The 21553-nt window shown below is 40.8% G+C and overlaps 1 protein-coding gene across 1 annotated transcript in view; it reads left to right on the top strand.

Moving 5' to 3' along the window:
* The window catches only part of MCTP2 (multiple C2 and transmembrane domain containing 2), a 125965-nt gene that overhangs the window by 47947 nt on the left and 56465 nt on the right, over nucleotides 1–21553 (top strand). The window contains exons 10-13 of the mRNA XM_070953809.1: nucleotides 2102–2288; nucleotides 3887–3980; nucleotides 4886–4988; nucleotides 7186–7288. Coding sequence (XP_070809910.1) covers nucleotides 2102–2288; nucleotides 3887–3980; nucleotides 4886–4988; nucleotides 7186–7288 — 487 coding nt within the window. The remainder of the gene's footprint in view (nucleotides 1–2101; nucleotides 2289–3886; nucleotides 3981–4885; nucleotides 4989–7185; nucleotides 7289–21553) is intronic.

Here is a 21553-nt window from a genome sequence, read left to right as displayed (position 1 = left end):
TTGACTCCCGTGAATACCCGGCAGGGATCTGAAGCTGCGAGTATTTATCTTCTATAAAAGCTGAAATCTGCAGAGTTCCTTGGAAGTTGTGCTCCATTTGCTTCCGAATAAAAAAGAGCTTTGAGTGCTCACACCACTGGTCTTCTCGCTGCTACAAATCTGAGGAAGGATTCCACCCCCCCCACTCCTTTCCTCCCTTTTCATCCACTTTTGGAGATTTCAATGCTTTTTTTTTTGGTGGCTATCTTTAAAGGAAATGCACTTTTTTTATTCTTCTTAAAATGGCAAATGCTGCTTTCTGGAAGCAATTCTCTGGAGTGCATCATCATGAAAACTGAGATAGATGGTGACCCATTTAGACCCTTTTCTGGGGGGGGGGAGGGATCTAGCTGCCCCATTTCTAAAATAGAATAACAGAGTTGGAAGGGACCTTGGAGGTCTTCTAGTCCAACCCCTTACCCAGGCAGGAAACCCTACATCACTTTAGACAAATGATTATCCAACATCTTCTTAAAAACTTCCAGTGTTGGAGCATTCACAACTTCTGGAGGCAAGTTGTTCCACTGATTAATTGTTCTGTCAGGAAATTTCTCCTTAGTTCTAAGTTGCTTCTCTCCTTGACTAGTTTCCACCCGTTACTTCTTGTCCTACCCTTAGATGCTTTGGAGAACAGCTTGATTCCATCTTCTTTGTGGCAGCCCCTGAGATACTGGAACACTGCTACCATGTCACCCTGAGTCCTTCTTTTCATCAAATTAGACAAATTAGGTCCCCCTTGATCATCTGCCTCCAAATAAGGGCCCATCCATTTTTAAATGTTTTTAAAAGAGTCTGTTCAAACACAATGCATCCGTTTTTCAAACACAACGTTTCTTAGAAGCGTATCTGCAGATTTCTCCAATAGTCTAATATTGAATGTCAGTTCTCTTGATTTGGTTATTTGTTCTTAATATGAGAAAATATTGTTCTTTGCACGGTAAACTTCCCCGGTTTGATTCTTACAATGTTTCTGATTAAGAACTCTGTCTTTAATGTCTCTAATTCTTTTTGACCACAGTTCTTTCTGGAACACAGTTTATCCAAGGATGCATTTTTCTCCAATAAATATTTTGGGTACCTGGATTAAAGGCACTATTTCAAAGGTGCTCTTCCAAAAGGCAACTGGACTTTCTTGGTTTTTTTCTTTCTTTCTTGAAAAGGTTTCACTTCTCCTCCAAGAAGCTTCTTCAGTTCCGTTCAGTTCTTCAGAACTGAAGAAGCTTCTTGGATGAGAAGTGAAACCTTTTCAAGGAAAAAAAAAATCCCAAGAAAGTCCAGCTTCCTTTGGGAGAAACCATAACCTGGATGATTGAGAGTCTCCATAGACGTTAAAGGAACTAGTAATTTTGGGGCAGAAAGGCAAAATTAGTTGCGTCCTTTGAAGTGGGAAAGTTGTAACTTATCTCTTGGAGGGTTTCAGAGCACGTTATACAGGTGAAACTCGAAAAATTAGAATATCATGCAAAAGTTCATTTATTTCAGTAATGCAACTTAAAAGGTGAAACTAATATATGACTCATTACATGCAAAGCGAGATAGTTCAAGCCTTGATTTGTCATAATTTTGATGATTATGGCTTACAGCTCATGAGCCTTGGTAGTACATTGGTCTAAAGCACCCTGTTATTAAGACCAGCTGCCTGCAATTACTGCAGGTTCGAATCTCGCCAAGGCTCAAGGTCGACTCAGCCTTCCATCCTTTCTAAGGTAGGTAAATTGAGGACCCAGTTTGTGGGGGCAATAAGCTGACTTTGTATAAATATACAAAAGGATGAAGGCTATTGCTTAACGCATTGTAAGCCGCCCTGAGTCTCCGGAGAAGGGCGGCATATAAATCAAATTAAAAAAAAACCAGAAAACTCAAATTCACAATCTCAGAAACTGGCAGGTGTCGCACATTGGTGGTTGTGACACATATTTTGGGCGACGGAGCCGCAGCATAGGGGTGAAAGAGCCACATGCGGCTCCAGAGCCACAGATTGCTGACTCCTGGTATAGAGGGATGTCTACGATGATGTAAGGTATGAAGCGACTGTGTTTTCTTTTGCCTTCCAATGATTTAGATGCAAAGCCGAGGTTGGAGGACTCCCTGACAAGCAAGCCAACCGTTTCGAATTGCCCCTGGAGAAACAGCCTGGTTTCTTGGTCCTGGTGATCTCGGTGGCACCTTGCTTAGGGGTGTCCATCTCTGATTTGTGCGTGTGTCCCCTGGGAGACCCCAACGAAAGAAAGCAGATTTTCCAACGTTACGTGAGTCTCTGGATGGTTATTTCTTCCCCCCTTTCTCCTGAAGCAGAGGTTATCCACAGAGGCAGAGGCAGTATGGCAGGCATGGCATTGTGATCAAGGCCTTATCTCTCTCTTTTTTTTTTTGCGTGTACAAAAGGGGGCATGGCGGTGCTCTATCCATCGCCTTGCAGCTTTTGACTCTCCCCCTTGAGCAAAAGGCGCAGGTGAAAACGGTACAGAAAACCCAACCAGCCGTTTTTGCCAAGCCAAAGGCCAACCTCCAAGCTCATCTTGAATGCTCTCAAGAACCAAGCAGGACCAAGGACAGTGGGGCAAGCGCTTCTGTGTCGCTGCTACAAGTTAAATGGCAACAAAAATGTGAACCTTGCTCAAAAGTGACTTTACTGTTTAATCGCTTTTTCAGAGCAAAGGAAGGGGAAAATGAAAACCAAAAGAGCATAGAGTTCTGTGAACACAGAGTATCGCTTTCAGGCAAAAGGCAGGTCTATAATTTCTGTTCCAGTACGTCTAGAGTTAGGATTTTCTATCATCTGTCTGTCTGTCTGTCTGTCTGTCTGTCTGTCTGTCTGTCTGTCTGTCTGTCTGTCTGTCTGTCTCTCTATCTATTCCTCCTCCTCCTCCCTTCCATCCATCCATCCATCCATATCTATCTATCTATCTATCTATCTATCCATCTATCTATCTATCTATCCATCTATCTATCTCCCCCTCTTCCTTCCTTCCTTCCTTCCTTCCATCCATCCATCCATCCATCCATCCATATCTATCTATCTATCTATCTATCTATCTATCTATCTATCTATCTCCTCCTCCTCCATCCATCCATCCATCCATCCATCCATCCATCCATATCTGTCTGTCTGTCTGTTTGTCTGTCTGTCTGTCTGTCTGTCTATCTATCTGTCTATCTATCTATCCATCCATCTATCTCCCCCTCCTCCTTCCTTCCTTCCTTCCTTCCATCCATCCATCCATCCATCCATCCATCCATCCATCTCTTCTACTCTCCACACACCCCACTCCCTCCTCCTCCATCTATCTATCCATCCATCCATCCATCCATCCATCCATTTATATCTATCTAATTATCTCTCTCTCTCTCTCTCTCTCCCCCCCCTCTTTCTCTCTCTCTCTCTCTCTCTCCCCCCCCTCTTTCTCTCTCTCTCTCTCTCTCTCTCTCTCTCTCTCTCTCTCTCTCTCTCTCTCTCTCTCTCTTATCTATCCATCCATATGCTCACGCAGAATCACACATAATAAATAAAATGTATATGCAAACACATACACATGGATATATACGTATGCGTACATCTCCCATTATGACTTACAATGTTTGCAAACGGTTCATTATATTTAAACACAGTTAAAAATATTTAACGGTACTATGCGCTAGTAGGAAATCAGGCATGAGTTTCTTATCTAAGGAAAAGTATGTTCCAAAAAAAGTATCAGAAGAACTTAATATGAGGCTTCCTTGATTACGGTAACTGGTTATTTGGCCTTGAGAAAAATGTGCTCTTAAAAGCTGACACATCAAACATAAAAAAAAAAAAAAACAAGTTTGCGAAGCATTATTTTTCTAACAATGATTTTCTTTTCAGAGTTTAAGGAACTCTTTCCAAAACATGAAGGATATCGGGTTTTTGCAAGTCAAACTTTTAAAAGCGGTTGATCTGTTAGCTGCAGATTTTTCAGGTATGTATTGTTTTATTTCTCTTTCACTCTGTTCAGTATGACTTGAATCTCACATACCGTATTTTTCGGAGTATAAGATGCACTCCCCCCCCCCTCTAAAAGAAGGTGAAAATCTGGGTGCGTCTTATATTCTGAATGTAGCCCCGCCCACCCACCGCCCCCCACCCTTTGGCCTCTGCCTCCCAGCAATTTACCTCCTTGTAGCAAGCAACAAACAGCAAAACAGTCCATTTCAGCTTCAGCACAGCCTGATTAGCACAAGCAGCTGATTGTCGGTTGGATTGGCCTCCCGACCCTCAGCTGTTTCAGGCTGCAGGGATTGCCATTTCCTATTGCCACACGGGCCTCCGCTGCTTGCTGCAAGCAGGCAAATTGCTGGGAGGCAGGTTTTTTTTTCCTTGTGCTAAAAATGAAAATGAAACTAAAGAAGGCTGTTTGCTGCAATGAGGCAAACTGGAGGCAGAGGCAGAGTTTTTTTGAGTGTTTTATGGTCTTATTTTCTTCTTTGTGTCCTTTTGTTGTAAAATTTCTGTCTAGAATCAACAATTAGCTGGAATTTAAAAAGCATTTCACTAACTTAATTAAAATGTTATCTGAAGGAAAATAAAGAGAGAGGGAAAAAAGCTTTACATCTAACACAAGAGTCAGCAACCTGCAGCTCTGGAGCCGCATGTGGCTCTTTCACCCCTCGGCTGTGGCTCCCTGTGGCTCTCCAAAAAAGATAGGTGCGTCTTATAGTCCGGAGCGTCTTATACTCCGAAAAATACAGTAAATGCAATTTCACAAAGGAGGATCTGGAACAAAGAGGAGAATCTCTCAAGAAGTTAACCTGAATATCAGCAAGCTTCTTTTCATTGAAAAAAAAAAAATTCTTGAACATAATAGATTTTGGTTTCTTCCTGTAGGCAAAAGCGATCCCTTCTGCGTCTTGGAATTAGGGAACAGCAGACTTCAGAGTTACACTGTTTACAAAAACCTCAACCCAGAATGGAATCAGGTCTTCACTTTGTAAGTGGATTTGCAACGGAAATTCCTGATGCGAAGGATGGCTGGCATATTTGTTAGACTTGCCAAGAGAGAGGTAGCCCACTGAGTAGGAACCAATCTTGGGAAAGGAGGTAGGGGACATGTAGGCACTTTCAAAATATAACAGGCTGTATTACTTAGTTTAGCTCATATGTTCTCTAGAGCATCTGGACTTTAAATCCAAAAGCAGTGCTTTATATTTTCTTTAGGGATGCGGTGGCTCAGTGGGTAAGATGCTGAGCTTGTCGATCAAAAGGTCGGCACTTCAGCGGTTCGAATCCCTAGTGTCGCGAAACGGGATGAGCTCCCGTTACTTGTCCCAGCTTCTGCCAACCTAGCAGTTTGAAAGCACCTAAAAAATGCAAGTAGAAAAATAGGGACCACCTTTGGTGGGAAGGTAACAGCGTTCCTTGCGCCTTTGGCGTTGAGTCCTGCCGGCCACATGACCACAGAGACGTCTTTGGACAGCGCTGGCTCTTCGGCTTTGAAACGGAGATGAGCACCGCCCCCTAGAGTCAGGAATGACTATGTACGAAGGGAACCTTTACCATTATATTTTCCTTTGAAAAAGAACTATGGCATTTACCCACAGAGTCTAGAATTTGAGGGGTCTTGGATGCTCTCTGAGCTTGGTTGTTTTCTTGCAGATGTTATTCATTACCCAAATTTGGTAACACCAGTCAACTAAAACAGATGAAGTTACCTAGTTGGGTCATAAAACACCTGCAAGAAAAGCACCAAGCTCAGAGAGCACCAAAGACCCCCTCATTTCAACCCTCAGCTACAAATATTCTGCTTTATCAGTCTAGAATTTCTTATGTTTATCATCTTAATAGTTTTACTCTTAATTAGTCTTAATCTAAACTGGGTTAATTACTTCAAGATGCTTCTTTGCACACTCAGCTTTGAACCCAAATAACATAAATGTGAACAATTAGCAAGGTCAGGGAACAATTAGTCAGGGAAACCTTTAGCAGAGGAGGTGGTAGAATCATCTAGCGAGGTTGTGCATTCTCAGTGACCTGTTGGCTTCTAGGATTTTCTTTTAGAGGACAACATGGTCCACTGAGAAGAGGCAGAACTTGATGGCTAAATGGCAGTTCTTCCAACTCATTGATTCCATCATGACCTATGGCAAGTTCATGCTTGTATGTCTGCTGGAAGAAACGTTGGAAAAAAGAATGCTATACCCTGTTTCCCTGAAAATAAGACCCAACTGGAAAATAAGCCCTAGTATGATTTTTCAGGATGTTCGTAATATAAGCCCTACCCTCAAAATAAGCCCCAGTTAAGATCGTCAGCAGACGGAGGTGTTTAGTACTGAATTTCCCCCAAAATAAGACCTAACCGGAAAATAAGCCATAATGCCTCTTTTGGAGCAAAAATTAATATAAGACCCGGTCTTATTTTAGGGGAAACACGGTAGTATACTTCAGGTTATTAGGATATAATTAGAAGTATTTAGTTGAGTAGTAGGCAGCCCTCTTGAAAGGAGACTCAAAGGAGAAAGTTTGCAAGAAACAGCACGAACCCAAAAAGAAGGGAGGCTGTAAGCAGTGATGGAACTCAGAGGACATTATGAATGTGGGAATAGTGCAGATCATGTCAAGTAAGATGGACTTGACTTCATTTAAAACAAAGGTCCGCAACCCCAGGCCATGGCCCATTACCGGGTTGTGGTCTATTTGTAACCGGGCCGGCCCACTGCTTGCACAACTTGAACTGTGTGTGCACCGGCCTGCCACTTACACGGTCTGATTTCCCCTCTCCCCCCCACACACACTGGGCCGCTAAGCCGCCAAGCTTGGGGACTGCTGATTTAAAGCATTAAGACCAGGGGTGAAATGCTCCCGGTTCGGACCGGATCATCCGATCCGGTAGCAAGGGCGGTGGGTGGTTCGGAGAACCAGTAGGAAAAATCCCTGCCCCCCCCAATGACCAGCTGAGCCGCGCGATCATCAGAGGCTTTTTTAAAATTATTATTTTTAAAAGCATTTTTTCTACAAACTCTTCGGCCAAAAAAATGCTTTTGGCCACGATTGTATGTTGAGGAATTGCATCTGCACTAAACACACGTTTTAACACCTCGAAGTGATCTCAATTTAATTACCGAATGCCTAGCTCTTTCTGTGGCGGATGAAACAAATACGAATTCCTAATTCTGCCCATCTCTTTCCAGCCCTATTAAAGACATTCACGACATTCTGGAAGTTATGGTGTTTGATGAAGATGGAGATAAGCCGCCTGACTTTCTTGGAAAAGTTGCCATCCCTTTGCTGTCTGTAAGTTATTTTTCTCTCTGCTTTGGCTCCATACTTCATCTCAGCCTTAATGGCCTCCATGGGACGGGGCTGCCTTCTTATCCTCCTGCAACGATGTGTGCAGAAAGACAAATAGCCCTGTCTTGATGTTGGCATTGCGATCATCCTTTACCTTGTAGGTATGATTCTCTTTCAATCATGTTCTCTGCGTGTACAAGGAAGACGGGAATCCTGGCGCAGCTTTGATTCATCTACTAAGCATTTCCTTGAGAACATATTTCTGTACCGTGTTTGTTTACTCTCTTGCATACTTCACTGTTGGGTGTGTGCAGGGGTATGCAAAGATGCACAGTCTCTTTCTCCAGGGTACTTTGAGTAAGCCTTAATTAGTAGAGCTTATTTTCTAGGTGCTTTCACTATTTGTTCAGATTCAAAGCAGATGTAGCGTTTGGAGGGAACCAAGGGCAGTTCAGATGCATTGTATTCTGTGAGTCAAATCTGGATCAGTTGTGCTTCTTGATTAGGTTTTGAATGGGCTTTGCTTTCTGTGATTGCAATTTAAGCTTAATTTCATATGGGAACCCCATTGTCCTTCTCGTGGTTGCGTAGTTGAATACAGCTGCAAAGCTGTTCCGGAGTATTTTCCCTGTGAAGAATACAGAATACAGAATAACAAACTCCCTGTTCAAGCAGAAGACATGTGGTCATCCAGTCTTTTCTTTAAAACCTCCAGTGATGGAGCACCCACAATTTCTAAAGGCAAGCTGTTCCACTGGTTAACTGTTTTCACTGTTAGGAAATTTCTCCTTAGTTCTAGATGACCTCCAAGGTCCCTTCCATTCTCTGTTATTCTATATTCTAAGAAGCTAAGGATTTCTCCTTAGTTCTAGAATAGATGATCTTCAAGGATCCTTCCATACTCTGTTATTCTATATTCTACAAGTGTTCTAAGAAGCTAAGAATTTCTCCTTAGTTCTAGAATAGATGATCTTCAAGGACCCTTCCATACTCTGTTATTCTATATTCTATACATGTTCTAAGAAGCTAATAATTTCTCCATAGTTCTAGAATAGATGACCTTCAAGGACCCTTCCATACTCTGTTATTATATATTCTATACGTGTTCTAAGAAGCTAAGAATTTCTCCTTAGTTCTAGATGACCTCCAAGGCCCCTTCCATACTCTGTTATTCTATATTCTGTGTTCTGTGTTCTAAGAAGCTACTTGGATAAGCAGCAAAACATTTCAAACCAACCAAAAATAATAAGCCCAGTTGCCCCGACTCAATTTCCAGACTGAGGAAAACCAAAGAACCTGTCTGGAAGACTCACTGAGAAAACAGGTTTAGCATTTCTTCTTCCGTTTTCTAATTAAGGCTACTTCTGATTTTTTTTCCCCTTTTTTTTAAGCAAGGAAAAATGCTTGTAGCATCTTTTGCCAGAGAGCTTTATTAAGTCCTCCTCTTTAATTAAACCGTATCAGCAGCTGCCCAAGGTGGCCTGAAGGAAAGTTACAGTTTCTTTTCTCGACTTTCATAGCTTTTAGCGTAGCTCTAAAACTTTCTACCTTTTAATTGCAAGAGAGTTTGCTTTTCAAAGGAATCTGAAAATGTGCAACTTCACGGCAATGCTCCCTTTTGACCTTTGAGCCACTTCAAACTTATTACTCTTCTTCGCACATCTGTATTTTCAGCTGCCTGTTTCCCCGGTTCCATTTCTTTTCCTTTTTGACTGTCCTTTGAAACTGTTTTTTAAGGCAGGCGGGGCTAATTTCTTTTGAAGAGCAACTCATACTTTTAAAATTAGGAGATATCCCACAATAACATTTGGGAGACTAGTAGGTAGATGTTCTTCAAATCTCACTATTGTCAGAAACAGCTGCCTCTGAAGATACATTTATATGTGCTTTATACGTCTGAAATTTGCTGAGGTAATTTTTCTCCCCCTCAGCCATGAATACAGGATGCTTCAGATTCTGTTCTTCAAGGCTGGCCAATCCTTTCCCAAAATATCTTGGTTTAATCTCTTCTTCTTCTTCTTTTTTTTTTTTAAAAAAGCATATATAGATATAATTCTCTTTTTGATCCTATTCTTTCGTATCTCAAGCTTTCCAATGTTTGCTTGGCTCTTTTTTTTTTTTTTTTTTTGGAACGGTTATCAAAGCTTGCGCCGTGCGCCGAACCGTTTGATGTTTACAGGGAAGGAACAACTCCTTAACATCTTTTATTCAATTTTTGATGACTCTGTTAATTTCTCCCCAAATCCTCATATCCCTGATGCTGCTGGACGGGAACAGCATGAGCAGCTGGTCTCCTGGAGAGCTAGTGTTTGCCAAATGGCTTGTGTGAGAGGCAGCCGGCTGTGTGAGTTTGACAGGGGTATGTTAGATCTCAATTTCCTCCCCTTTTCCTCTTGATTTTATAGACGTTTGTCAAGAGCCCCTCACAATTTCCCCGAACGGGGCTGTGAGAGGGAGGGAGACGTCCATGTGGCTGGATACGGAAAAAGTGAAGGAGAATGTTAATTCTCTCTCTCTCTCTTGCATAGCTGATGTGTTAAGAACAAATAATAGAATAGAATAGAATAGAATAGAATAGAATAGAATAGAATAGAATAGAATAGAATAGAATAGAATAGAATAGAATAGATTTCTTTATTGTCCAAATGTGATTGGGCACACAAGGAATTTGTCTTGGTGCATACGCTCTCGATGTACATAAAAGATGCATTCGTCAAGAATCATAAGGTACAACACTTAATGATAGTCATAGGGTACAAATAAGCAATCAAACCATATTAGGAAACAGTCAATATAAATCTTAAGGATACCAGCAACAAGGTTACAGTCATACAGTCATAAGTGGGAGGAGATGGGTGATGGGAACGATGAGAAGATTAATAGTAATGCACATTTAGTAACTAGTTTGACAGAGGGAATTATTTGTTTAGCAGAGGGATGGCGTTTGGGGAAAAACTGTTCTTGTGTCTAGTTGTTCTTTTGTTCTATTGCCGTGTATTTCTGGCTCCATTGAAAAACTTGGTTTAACACAATAAGAGAATAACAGAGTTTGAAGAGACCTCAGAGGTCTTTTAGTCTAATGCCCTGCTTAAGCAGGAAACCATATATATCATTCCTGTCCAGTCTCTCCTTAAAAGTGATGGCGCACCCAAAACTTTTGAAAGCAAGCCATTCTACTGGCTAATTGTTCTCCCTGTTAAGGAAGCAGATTTACTCCCATGAGGAGAGCTGGAGTACCTTCCTCCCTGCAGTCAGGAAGTTTCTCATTAATTCTAGCTTGCTTCTCTCCTTGATTAGTTTCCACCCATGGCTTCCCATCTTGCCTTCTGATGCTTTGGAAAATAGGTTGACCCCCTTCTTCTTTGTGGCAATCCCTCAAATATTGAAACGCTGCGATCATGTCACCCCTAGTCCTTCTTTTCACCAGACTAGACAAACCCAATTCCTGCAAAACCGTTCTTATGTTTTAGCCTCCAGCCCCTTAATCATCTTTGATTATACATGGCAAGTTTTGATAATGTTGTCTGCAAGCACAGACTCTGGCCGAAGGTTTTATTGTCTCACTTTTCACAGCTCACTTAATGCAGAAGCAGATGAGGCAGGTCCAGTCTTAGAATAACAGAGTTGGAAGGGATCTTGTAGGTCATCTAGTCCACCACCACCCACTAGGAGACCCTACACCATTTCTGACAAATGGCAATCTCTTCTTCAAATCTTCCAATGATGAAACTCCCAGATGCCTCCTCTGAAGGCAAGCAGTTCCATTGATTGATGGTTCTCACTGTCAGAAAATTTCTCCTTGTTTCTAGGTTGAATCTCTTCTTGATCAGTTTCCATTCATTATTGCTTGTCTGGCCTTCAGGTGCTTTGGAGAATAGGTTGACTCCCTCTTCTCTGTAACAGCCCCTCAAGTATTGGAAGACTTTCCCCCAAATTAAGACATCCCCTGATAATAAGCTCAATTGGGCTTTTGAGCGCATGGCAATAAGGCCAAGCGCTTATTTCAGGATTCAAAAAAATATAAGACGGTCTTATTTTTGGGAAAACACGGTATATGTCTCCTTCTCTTCACTAGACTAGCCATGCCCAGTTCCAGCAACTGTTCTTCATATGTTTTAGCCTCCAGCCCCTTAATCATCTTTGTTGCTCTTCTCTGCACTCTTTCCAGAGTCTCAACATCTTTTTTATAATATGGTGACCGAAACTAGATGCAGTATTCTAAGTGTGGTCTTACTAAGGCTTTATAAAATGGTACTAATAATTCAAGTGATCTTGATTCTCTCCTTCTGCTAAAAGCCTGAAAGAGCCTGAGGCTAGATTATTCTCAAGGAATACCTTCTGCCTGATGAACCACTCCAGGGAATTTAGAGCTGTGTAGAGAAGTAGGGCCTGAATCAGGGGTGAAATCCAGCAGGTTCTGACAGGTTCTGGAGAACCGGTAGCGGAAATTTTGAGTAGTTCGGAGAACTGGCAAATACCACCTCTGGCTGGCCCCAGAGTGTGGTGGGAATGGAGATTTTGCAATATCCTTCCCCCAGGAGTGGAGAGGGAATGGAGATTTTGCAATATCCTTCCCCCTGGACTGGGGAGGGAATGGGGATTTTGCAGTATCCTTCCCCTGCCACGCCCACCAAGCCACACCACACCCACCAAGCCACGCTGACAGAACCAGTAGTAAAAAAATTTGGATTTCACCACTGGCCTGAATGCTTAATTCTGGATGGCATTTATTTAATTACAGGCAGTCCTTACATCTTACGACCATTCATTTTGCAATTGTTCAAAGTTAGGATGGGACTGAAAAAAGCGACACACAACCTGTGTTCACACTTGCAACCGTTGTAGTATCTCTCCCCCCCCCAGTCATGTGATCAAAATTTGGTCGCTTGGCAATTGGCAAGATGGATTTTCTTCGTGATTGTGTGATTTGCTGAATGACTGCCCCCCCAAAAAAGTTTGCAAAATTGGTGCGTTGTTGTTGTTGTTGTTGTTGTTGTTATTATTATTATTATTATTATTATTATTATTATTATTATTATTATTATTATATTTATCTATCTATCTATCTATCTATCTATCTATCTATCTATCTATCTATCTATCTATCTATCTACCGGTTCTCTGAACTACTCAAAATTTCCGCTACCGGTTCTCCGGAACTGGTCAGAACCTGCTGAAACCCACCTCTGCTTAATAGATGCTCTAGGGAGTACTCCAAGTGGCTAACATAATTTTAAAACCAAAACCACAGAATTAGAACGCAGTAAGTGGAAAAGACAGATTAAAATTAGCAATAAAGTGGGCTTTTCTTCTAGCACCAAACTAAAACATTCCTCTCTTTCTTAGGCAATTTACTAGTTGAATTGAACTTAACGTTTAGTTCCTGTTCTACACTTAAATATTGTAGGAGGACAATCACACTAGTGTATAAATGGCAAAAGATCAGACTCATTCTGTTTTGTTTTGTTTTTTTACATTGAAATAGTAGATTTCTCCTTCTTGGACTATTGATTGTTTTGCGTTGGTTTCACTGTTTGAATCTTTTTCTCTCTTTTTTTCCCCCAGACGTTTCCAAAACCTTTTGATGATTCTAGTCACTTTGTAATCTGCTTTGAGAAATCTGGATAGTGGATGGGTTTGAAATACAATAAGTAAATAAATTAATATTTCAAGGGCGGCCAGCTGGTTGCCCGAGACTAGATCCAATTCTCATCTTCCTTTATTTGTGCTTTGGTGGGTCCTAGCAAATGGAGCAAAGAATAGCAATGTGCAAAACTCAACCAATCTGACAGCAGAACGATCTGGAATTGGTGTGTTTTGCACCTCCCCAGTGAACAATGTGCTGAAATGGTTGTTGAAACAAGAGGAGGGGAAAAAGGCCTTCCTTGTGTTTCAGAGATGGAGCAGAGAGCTACAGCTTAAATCCAGATGTTTGAGGACTGCATTCTGTAGATTTTTTTAAAAAAGCATATGTGGTTAAAGGCAGTCCCACCATATCTGAGTTTGTTGTTCTATATTGCATCTGGAGCTGCACTGGGAAAACGTAGTTTGTGAAAAGAGAGGATGGAACTTTCTGAATTTGCTTTTGGACTACAGAGATTGATGATGATGATCTGCTTTGGTGGTTTTCTTTATGTTGGAGATAAATAGTTTCATAAATAAGGGCACCAAAAGTAACTTGCATTTTTTTTGTGTGTGTGTGAATCTCACGCTTTATCCACCATATATCTAACCTGATGACAGTGTCAGTGTGTTAAGAAGCACAGCCCTCACTCTGAATGGCCTACGTTGTTTTTTAAACTGTCCATACGTAACTAGATCAGATTGGCTGGATGCAATATGGAAATAATATAATTGCATCGTTATATGACAGAGCTTCATATCACTTATGAGCATGACAGGAAGGAAGGAAGGAAAGAAGGAAGTAAGGAAGGAAAGAAGGAAAGGAAGGAAGGAGGGAGGGAGGGGAAAGAGGAAGAAAGAGAAAGAGAGGGAAAAAGAAAAAAGGAAGGAAGGAGAGGGAGAAAGAAAGAGAAAAAGGAAAGAAAGAAGAAAATAAAGTGGAAAAAGAAAGAAAAGAAAGAAAGAAAGAAAATGGGAAGGAAGGAGAGGGAGAAAGAAAGAGAAAAAGGAAAGAAAGAAGAAAAGAAAGTGGAAAAAGAAAGAAAAGAAAGAAAGAAAGAAAATGGGAGGGAGGGAGAAAGGAAGGAGAGGGAGAAAGAGAAAGAAAAAAGGAAAAGAAAGAAAGAAAAAAGGGAGAGGGAGGCAGGAAGGAAAGAAGGAAGGAAAGGGAGGGAGGGAGGGAGGAAGGGAGGGGAGAGAGGAAGAAAGAAATAGGGGGAAAAAGAAAAAAGGAAGGAAGGAAGGAGAGAGGGAGGAAGGGAGGGGAGAGTGGAAGAAAGAGAAAGAGGGGAAAAAGAAAAAAGGAAGAAAGGAGAAGGAGAAAGAAAGAGAAAAAGGAAAGAAAGAAAAGAGAAAGTGGAAAAAGAAAGAAAAGAAAGAAAGAAAGAGAAAGTGGGAGGGAGGGTGGAAGTAGAGGGAGAAAGAGAGAAAGGAAAAAAGAAAGAGGGAAAGAAAGAAAGAAAAAAGGAAAAGGGAGGGAGGCAGACAGGGAGGAAGGAAGGAAAGAAGGAAGGAAAGAAGGAAAGGAAAGGAAAGGAAGGAAAGGAAGGAAGGAAGGAAGGAAAGAAGGAAATTTTGGGTAGAGATTGTGCTACTATAGCAATAATTACTAGACTAAAAGAGAAGGTTGAACATTGTCAGTTTGATGACATATTTTTTCAAAAAATGAGGCTCTGGATTTTACTTTACTTGTAACTCTTTGGCCCAATAAGCTTATCCCCAAACTGAAAAATCTACAGTACATTGTGCCTAGCAAGTAGAAATTTACTTACGATTATAATCCCATAATTTGCTGTGACTGAGCACCGCTGAATAAAGTTTTTTTCTAAACTGGTAAGCCTAGATCTACTTGACAAATCCCGGAATCCCCATTGAATCCCCAACTGAATGCTAATTATTGAGTTTTTTTTCAAGGGCAGGTTATATTTCTCTCCTTTTTCTCTACCCCCCTTCTGTTTTGCTTAACGTTGAAGGGAATCGTTTGGAAAAATTAAAAAAAAAACCCGGCTGACTCCTTCTGTGATTATCTACGTTAACCGTCATAAAAGATTTCCTCGCGGCTGATAATTCACAGAAGGAAATCAGGGGGCGGGAAACAGCACCAGAACGTGGTAGGGGAGGGAGGGGAGAAGTTGTACACAACATTTGGACAGCAATTTCCTGGGTTGGCCAAATGATGAATTTCTCCTCAGATATGAGAATGGCCGATGATTCCTTGCAGCTGTTAACCGGCGGTGGCAAATCCTGCTGGAACCATTGTGTGCCATGCTTTCAACCACGGAGCCTGCATCTGCATTGAAGCCAGATGTGCTTCTGTAAATAAATGCTTGTTGGGGTGGGTGTGTTTGTGTGGGTGTGTGTGCGTATGTGTGTAAAAAGGGAGAAAAATTGCCAACTTGTTTTTCTTGCAGACGAGAGCAATTCCCCTCTTAAGAGCTCTCAGCGCCCTGTTCAGTATCAAAACTCCCAACGTTTTCCCGTTTCATTAAAATTCTCCAGCGGTCAATAAGGGTTGATGCTTAATAGATGTAGCGCCAAGCTCTCTTTAGTAGCGCTGAATTCCCACACATCCATTTCACCTGGCAGGTTTTGTACAAATGGCTGAGCAAAATCTATCCATTAGGCTGGGGCAAAGTCTGGCCTGAAGCCTGATATTCCACAGGGCTGTTTAGAAGAGGATACAGTTTTGTGCAGTTTGGAATAAACTTTGGTCCAGTTGCCGTGATTTAACCTTTTCTTAGATAACTGTTGGCCTGGATTGAATCTTCATTGACACATTCAGTTTGGAAGTCTTCACATGAAGAATATTAGATTTTTCCAGATATTCAGAAGGTTTCTATATCCCCACACACCAGTCATTGAGAACAATCAACCCATGGAACAGAAGTTGCCTTCAGAAGTTATGGAGGCTTCATTACTGGAGGCTTTCAAGAAGAGACTGGACTGCCATTTGTCAGAAATGGTGTAGGGTCTCCTGCTTGGGTGGGGGGTCAGACTAGATGACCTACAAGGTCCCAACTCTGTTAATCTGAATCTGTCTAAAATGATCAAAGGTCTGGAGCCTAAAACATACAATGAGCAGTTGCAGGAACTGGGCATGGCTAGTCTAGTGAAGAGAGGGACCAGGGGAGACAGGATAGCAGTGTTGCAATATTTGAGGGGCTGCCACAGAGAGGAAGGGGTCAAGCTATTTTCCATGGCACCCAAAGGCCAGACAAGGAATAATGGATGGAAACTGAAGAAGGAGAGATTCAACCTGGAAATAAGGAGGAATTTTCTGACAGTGAGGACAAACCAAAGGAACAGAAGTTGCGGGAGCTTCATCACTGGAGGCTTTCAAGAAGAGACTGGACTGCCATCTGTCAGAAATGGTATAGGGTCTCCTACTTGGGTGGGTGGGTGGGGTGGACTAGATGACTTGCAAGGTCCCTTCCAACACTGTTAATCTGTCATTAAATAGATCGCTCAAGATTCTAATTTGTCATATTGGAGAGATTAGAACAACTTTCTGTAATCTGAGCAGCCTTCACGTAGGTAGTTTTCAATGGCCACGCTGGCTGGGGAATTCTGGGAGATCTGTAAGGTCCCAAGATTAGCAAAACTGAGATTAAGGCATTATTTCTTATCTCTGGATATTCAGGTGGCTTTCAGTTTTGTTTCAGATGACAATTGGGGCTTTCTAATCTCTACGTATACCTTCCACTTGAGTTATGAGTGAAGCAGGCAAAGATTCCTTCGAGTTGAGCTAATCTTTGGGTAACTTCATGGATGCAGCTATAAAAAATACAGGTAGTTCTTGACTTATAATAGTTGATTTAGTGACTGCTCAAAGTTACAATGGCACTGGAAAAAGTGACTGTTTCTCGCACTTATACAGCTGGGGGGGGGGATCGGCTTGCCAGTCGTGCAATTCAAGCTGCGTGTGCATGCATGTGCCAGCCAGTCGCTAGTGTAGCCCAGTTCCAAACAGGCCATGGCCTGGTAGTGGGTTGAGGCCCAGTTCCAAACAGATACAGAAGCAGATTAACAGAGTTGGAAGGGACCTGGTAGGTCATCTAGTCCAACCCCCTGCCCAAGCAGGAGACCCTACACCATTTCTGACAGATGGCAATCCAGGCTCTTCTTGAAAGCTTCCACGGATGAAGCTCCCACAACTTGCGAAGACCACTTCTGTTCCATGGGTTGATTGTTCTCACTGTCAGAAAATTTCTCCTTATTTCCAGGTTGAATCTTTCCTTGTTCAGTTTCCATCCATTATTCCTTATCTGACCTTCGGGTGTTTTGGAAAATAGCTTGACCCCCTCCTCTCTGTGGCAGCCCCTCAAATATTGGAAGACTGCTATCCTGTCTCCCCTGGTCCTTCTCTTCACTAGACTAGCCATGCCCAGTTCCTGCAACTGTTCATCGTATGTTTTAGCCTCCAGTCCCCTCATCATCCTGGTTGCTCTTCTCTGCACTCTTTCTAGAGTCTCAACATCTTGTTTATAGTGTGGTGACCAAAACTGGATGCAGTATTCTAGGTGTGATCTTTCTAAGGCTTTATAGAGTGGTATTAGTATCTTTTCTACAGGCCACAGCCTGGTAGTGAGCTGTGGACCAGGGGCTGTGGACCCCTGCCGTAAAGAGTCCTGTGTAAGCACTTAAGAATTAATTTTGGAAGCAAGGGCTCGTTAGCATCATGCAGTTTTCCTAACCGTTCCCTGCATTTTTTCTTTCATCATTTTTTCAAAGGGGGGGGGGGAAGAAGAACTTCTTCACCAAACTTCCAGAAAATTCTTTCTTTCTCCCCTCAGTCTTTATTCCATCTCTAAATGTGGCAAGCACGTTTCCAAAAGACGCTTCTCTGAAACCTGTTGTCTAAACTGACTAAAAGCCTGAAAGAACCCAGAACGATTAAACGATGCCAGTGGCTTTTTATTTTTTATTTTTAGTTCACAACGGTAACCGATTGTGTATCCTCTTATTTATTTGATTTATAACCTGCCGCTCTATTCTTAAGGCCGAGGTTGCCATCTTCTTTGATTTGCAGTGACTCTCCCGCTCGCTATTGGTCAGCTAATGATGCAAAGGTGTCCAGTCGTATAATCGTTGAACAGAAAAGAAAGTGGAAGCAGTGGGAGGTTAACTCCCTCCTCTTTCTAATTGACTCCCTTTGAAAGAGAGAGAAAAAAAATCTACATTTCTTGAAGGGAGAAAAAACACCGTTCAGCCTGGTATTATGTTAAAAGCCCAGCGTGGACTGGGTGTTTGCTGCTGCAAAAGACTTCAAAAGACTTTTGCCGTTGCAAATTATTATTATCGTACCTCAGCTTGCCAACGAACGATGGAAGGAGGTAGAGGGAGATAGAAAATTCCCTCAACACTGTCAAACTATCCACTAAGTCATTACTATTACTATTAATCTTCTCATCGTTCCTATCACCCATCTCCTCCCACTTGTGACTGCATGACTATAACTTTGTTGCTTATATCCTTACGATGTATATTGATTGTTTCTTAGTATGATTCAATTGCTTATTTGTACCCTATGACTATCATTAAGTGTTGAGCCTTATGATTCTTGATGAATGTATCTTTTCTTTTGTGTACTCCGAGAGCGTATGCACCAAGACAAATTCCTTGTGTGTCCAATCACACTTGGCCAATAAAGAATTCTATTCTATTCTATTCTATTCTATTCTATTCTATTCTATTCTATTCTATTCTATTCTATTCTATTCTATTCTATTCTATTCTATTCTAAAATGGCCCAGAGATCGAGATGTTGGCATGATAACCAAGGACAGAATGACCCCCATCCTACTAGCCTTTCGTAAGACCGGAAAAACCTGTCTATGTTTCCATGCTTGGGGTGCTTAAGGGACTCATTTCCTGGCTGTATTGCTAACGGGCTAAGTACAAGTGATTCTCAACTTGGGGCCCATAATTTCTACTGCTAAGTGAGATGGTTGTTAAGTGAGTTTTTCTCCGCTTTCTTGCCACAGTTGTGAAGTGAATCACTGCAGTTGTTAAGTTCGTAACACGGTTGTTAAGTGAATCTGGCTTCCCCATTGACTTTGTTGTCAGTCATTTTAATTATAGAGTGTGTGTACACACATACACACACCCCAAATACTTCAGATAGATAAATAGATAGAGATAGATAGATAGACAGATAGATAGATGATTGATAGATGATAGATAGATAAATGAGATAGATAGATGATTGATAAATAGATGATAGATAGATGATAGATAGATGATTGATTAGATGAGAGATGAGATAGATAGATAATACATAGGTAGATAGTTGGTAGGTAGGTAGGTAGATAGATAGATAGATAGATAGATAGATAGATAGATAGATAGATGATATATATTTAGGTAGATAGGTAGATAGATGAGATAGATAGATAGATAGATAGATAGATAGATAGATAGAAGATAGATAGATAGATAGATAGATAGATAGATAGATAGATAGATAGATAGATAGATAGATAGATGATACATATGTAGGTAGATAGGTAGATAGATGAGATAGATAGATAGATAGATAGATAGATAGATAGATAGATAGATAGATAGATAGATGATACATATGTAGGTAGATAGGTAGATAGATGAGATAGATAGATAGATAGATAGATAGATAGATAGATAGATAGATGATACATATGTAGGTAGATAGGTAGATAGATGAGATAGATAGATAGATGATACATATGTAGGTAGATAGGTAGATAGATGAGATAGATAGATAGATAGATGATACATATGTAGGTAGATAGGTAGATAGATGAGATAGATAGATAGATAGATAGATGATACATATGTAGGTAGATAGGTAGATAGATGAGATAGATAGATAGATGATACATATGTAGGTAGATAGGTAGATAGATGAGATAGATGATAGATAGATAGATGATAGATAGATAGATGATAGATAGATAGATAGATAGATAGATAGATAGATAGATAGATGAGATAGATAGATAGATGATACATATGTAGGTAGATAGATAGATGAGATAGATAGATAGATGATACATATGTAGGTAGATAGGTAGGTAGATAGATAGATAGATAGATAGATAGATAGATAGATAGATGATACATATGTAAGTAGATAGGTAGATAGATGAGATAGATAGATAGATAGATAGATAGATAGATAGATAGAAGATAGATAGATAGATAGATAGATAGATAGATAGATAGATAGATAGATAGATAGATGATACATATGTAGGTAGATAGATAGATGAGATAGATAGATAGATGATACATATGTAGGTAGATAGGTAGATAGATGAGATAGATGATAGATAGATAGATGATAGATAGATAGATAGATAGATAGATAGATAGATAGATAGATAGATAATGGATGGAGATGATAGATAGATAGATAGATAGATAGATAGATAGATAGATAGATAATATATAGGCAGGCAGGCAAACAGAGAGACAATTTGAATTGTAAGCTGTCCAGAGTCATAAACTGAGAATGAATGAATGAATGAATGAACACACAAACAAACAAACAAACATCCCCTCCTTGCGAATGAACTGAATTAACCCCGTAGTTTCTTACTTGTCATGAAACCGTATAAACTCAGGTAGTCATGACTGTTCCGTGTGCTGTTGAACCTAACAGACTCCTTCCTTAAATCTTAACGAGGCTTTTGCGGAAGCATCTTAAAATGCGTCTGCAATTTCATAATGATCTTTGGGTATTTTGTTCTGCCAAAGATGATTCCCCACCCCCACCCCAAACCTTCTGTGACAGCTTTCATGTTACATTATTTTGAATCCAGTTATTTCCCCATCTTAAAAGCAGGGCCCGGAGTTGAGAAGGGAGACAGAGCAGAAACCAAATGTTTAATCAATTCTTATTGTACCATGTATTATGTATATTTTCCTCCCGTATTTTTTTAAAAGCGAAAGCCACCTTTTCTGACGAGCCAAATGGTTTGAAATGGGTTGTTTTTTTTGTTTTATCCATTTAGCACAAGAGAAGCCAACAAACAAATTAGAACCTTGGAAATCCACTTTATATTCAAGGCACCACCAAACTGTTTATAGGAATCCCTTTATTTTGGTCGTGTGTATTTATTTTGTCTCTCCGAGTATGTGTGAATACTTTTTCCAGTTATGATTTTGTGAATTCAGCATACATGGGGATAATCTTGGAGGGAGGGTGGAATTGAAGACCCCTGGATTTGGGGTAGCTGTTGTGCTTTGAGGATTACAGTTGTCCTCAACTTATGACCAGAACTGAGCCCAAAATTGCATTTGTTGCATTTGTTAAGTGAAACATTTGTTAAGTGAATTTTGCCCCATTTTATGACCTTTCTTCCACAGTTGTTAAGGGAATCGCTGCAGTTGAAAACAAGCTTCCAAGGCAAGCTTGACTTGAGACTAGACTAGACTAGACTAGACTAGACTAGACTAGACTAGACTAGACTAGACTAGACTAGACTAGACTAGACTAGACTAGACTAGACTAGAATGCAATACTAATATACTGATACTAATACTAATAGCAATAGCATAGCAATAGCATTTAGACTTATATACCACTTTACAGCCCTCTCTAAGCGGTTTACAGAGTCATCATATTGCCCCCAACAATCTGGGTCCTCATTTTGCCGACCTCAG

This window comes from Pituophis catenifer, unplaced genomic scaffold, assembly GCF_029215685.1.
Source record: "Pituophis catenifer annectens isolate HBS135680 unplaced genomic scaffold, rPitCat1.0.hap2 SCAF_14, whole genome shotgun sequence".
NCBI lineage: Eukaryota > Metazoa > Chordata > Lepidosauria > Squamata > Colubridae > Pituophis > Pituophis catenifer.
This window is presented reverse-complemented; position numbering and strand designations above follow the sequence as displayed.